This window comes from Epinephelus moara, chromosome 21, assembly GCF_006386435.1.
Source record: "Epinephelus moara isolate mb chromosome 21, YSFRI_EMoa_1.0, whole genome shotgun sequence".
In the NCBI taxonomy this organism is placed as follows: Eukaryota; Metazoa; Chordata; class Actinopteri; order Perciformes; family Serranidae; genus Epinephelus; species Epinephelus moara.
Window position 1 is genome coordinate 3,281,883 of NC_065526.1, and position 2,035 is coordinate 3,283,917.

At 44.6% G+C, this 2,035-nt stretch overlaps 1 protein-coding gene across 1 annotated transcript in view; it reads left to right on the plus strand.

The window, feature by feature from the left end:
* Nucleotides 1-2,035, plus strand: part of LOC126408807 (tomoregulin-1-like) — a 128,473-nt gene that overhangs the window by 69,842 nt on the left and 56,596 nt on the right. The window contains exon 3 of the mRNA XM_050074503.1: nt 1,076-1,205. Within this exon, the coding sequence (XP_049930460.1) occupies nt 1,076-1,205 (130 nt within the window). The remainder of the gene's footprint in view (nt 1-1,075; nt 1,206-2,035) is intronic.

A 2,035-nucleotide genomic window follows, 5' to 3' on the forward strand; every position in this document is an offset into this window, starting at 1 on the left:
CAGATTTCAACCAGCAGCAGAAACGAAAGGCGAATCCTGCCAGTTTTGGCTTGAACGGGGGTCACAGACAGGAATACGGTGGTCAAATAGCCTACGTCCGACTCCAGGTCCAGTAGCCTAATTTCCTCTTTCGTTGGCGTCATGACTGCCCAGTAGTACCTGGACAGCCGAGCTGTGGCGGCACACAGGTATGTGACGTGTCAGAGGAAATCAAGCCGTTCACATTTCTCTTTGTGGCAGGTAACGGTCCACAAACCTCACCGCACTTTAGGGGCAGTGAGGCGGCTCGGGTGCCGCTTAAAAAAGTGTTCCCCCACTTTTGGGAGTGGAGGAACACTGCTCTCTCAGAGTGTTCCCTACTTCTAATTTTACAAATTAAGCACTGTCATTACCCCACGTCTCCACATTAAACTAATCCCGTCCAAACAGGGCTTTATATGTGGAACAACATTTTTTAAAGCATGAGGGATTGTCTGATTTTTGCATTGTCATGGTTTGGTATTTTGAGAGGTCTCAGAGTCCGCCACACTCAGCACGCTTTATGTAAGAAGGTTCAAGGTGTCTGGAGGTTAAGATGAGATGAGGATCTTGGTGATGTTCCAGAGCCCAGTGGTAAACAGTCTGGACCCAGGGTTACGTTTTGTTTTGCACCCTGGTGGCGTGGTTTTACGTGATTCTATGTGACATGAGAAAGACTGTATAAAGCTGAGTAATGTGATGTACTTAAAGGTCCAGTGTGTAGGATAGAGGGGGATATATTGCCAGAAGTTTTTCTTTAGTGTATAATCACCTGAAAATAAGAATCATTGTGTTTTTGTTACCTTAGAATGAGCCGTTTATGTCTACAGAGGGTGCAGGTCCTCATTTACAGTGATCCCCGTGTTGTACTGACATGTCTCTACAGTAGCCCAGAATGTAGGAAACATATATAACTGAAAAACTTTTCTTGATTAAACAGCAGAAACAGCTTCTCTGTGCTCACCGCCGCGCTCAGCTGGTTTGGAGTGTGTCCAGTGTCACATGTCCAGCGGTCACATTGAGATTTAATTAACATTTGATTGTGTTTGATTTCCAGTGTCACAAAAACTACATCCCCGTGTGCGGCTCCAATGGAGACACCTACCAGAACGAGTGCTACAGGCGACAGGCGTCCTGCAAACAGCAGAGACTGATCTCCCGGGTGTCAGACGGGCCCTGCTCCGCCGGTGAGTCTGCCAGGAAACACACCGGGTCAGCGCAATGGAAACCTGATTGATTGAGGGCACAGGGAGTTCACCAAAAAGTGAATTACAACTCCTCATTTATTGATATCGACCAGTGGGAGAGTATGTGAGGACATCAGTCAGTGTCTGTAAAGGACTCAGTCATTTAAAATGTTCTTAAAGTGTCGTCTGAGGAAATAATTCAGCTGCTGCCTCGTAAAGACGGACACATCTCGTCTTTATTTGGTCCGAGCAGTCATGTTGGAATGACAGCTTGCTCTCCCACCAAATGATGGAGAGCTAATTATGAAGTGAAACTGCTGAGATAATGTTTTTGATCAGGCACCAATTAGATGGCTTGCATGCTGTTACTAAAGGGTCAGTTCATCCAAATGACTAAAAAGGAAAAAAGGGTAATTTGCACTAAATTTTCTTGGAATTGGAGTCAGAATCAGGTTTATTGGCCAAGTATGTGAACACATGCAAGGGATTTGACTCATTGCTCTCATTCACCAATACCTTCTTTAGATTTTTCTTAAATGTGTTCTTAAAAAAAGTCTCAGTCAGATTCACAATATGTTCATAAACAGCAGAATTGTTTGCACCATGTTTTATGAATGACTAGTCCATACCCATTGAGTACAGCATACCATACCATGACTTAGTCATACCAAACATTAGAAACACCACCAGCATTGGTCCACAGGGGGAGCCACAGCGATCGGTCGCATTTTAGCCATTTTGAAGCATTTTTCTGTTGTTATAGCGCCACCCAGTTGCCAATTAGAGTTAAATTTCTCCAGTCACCTTGAGGCGTCCTGTTCTACATATCT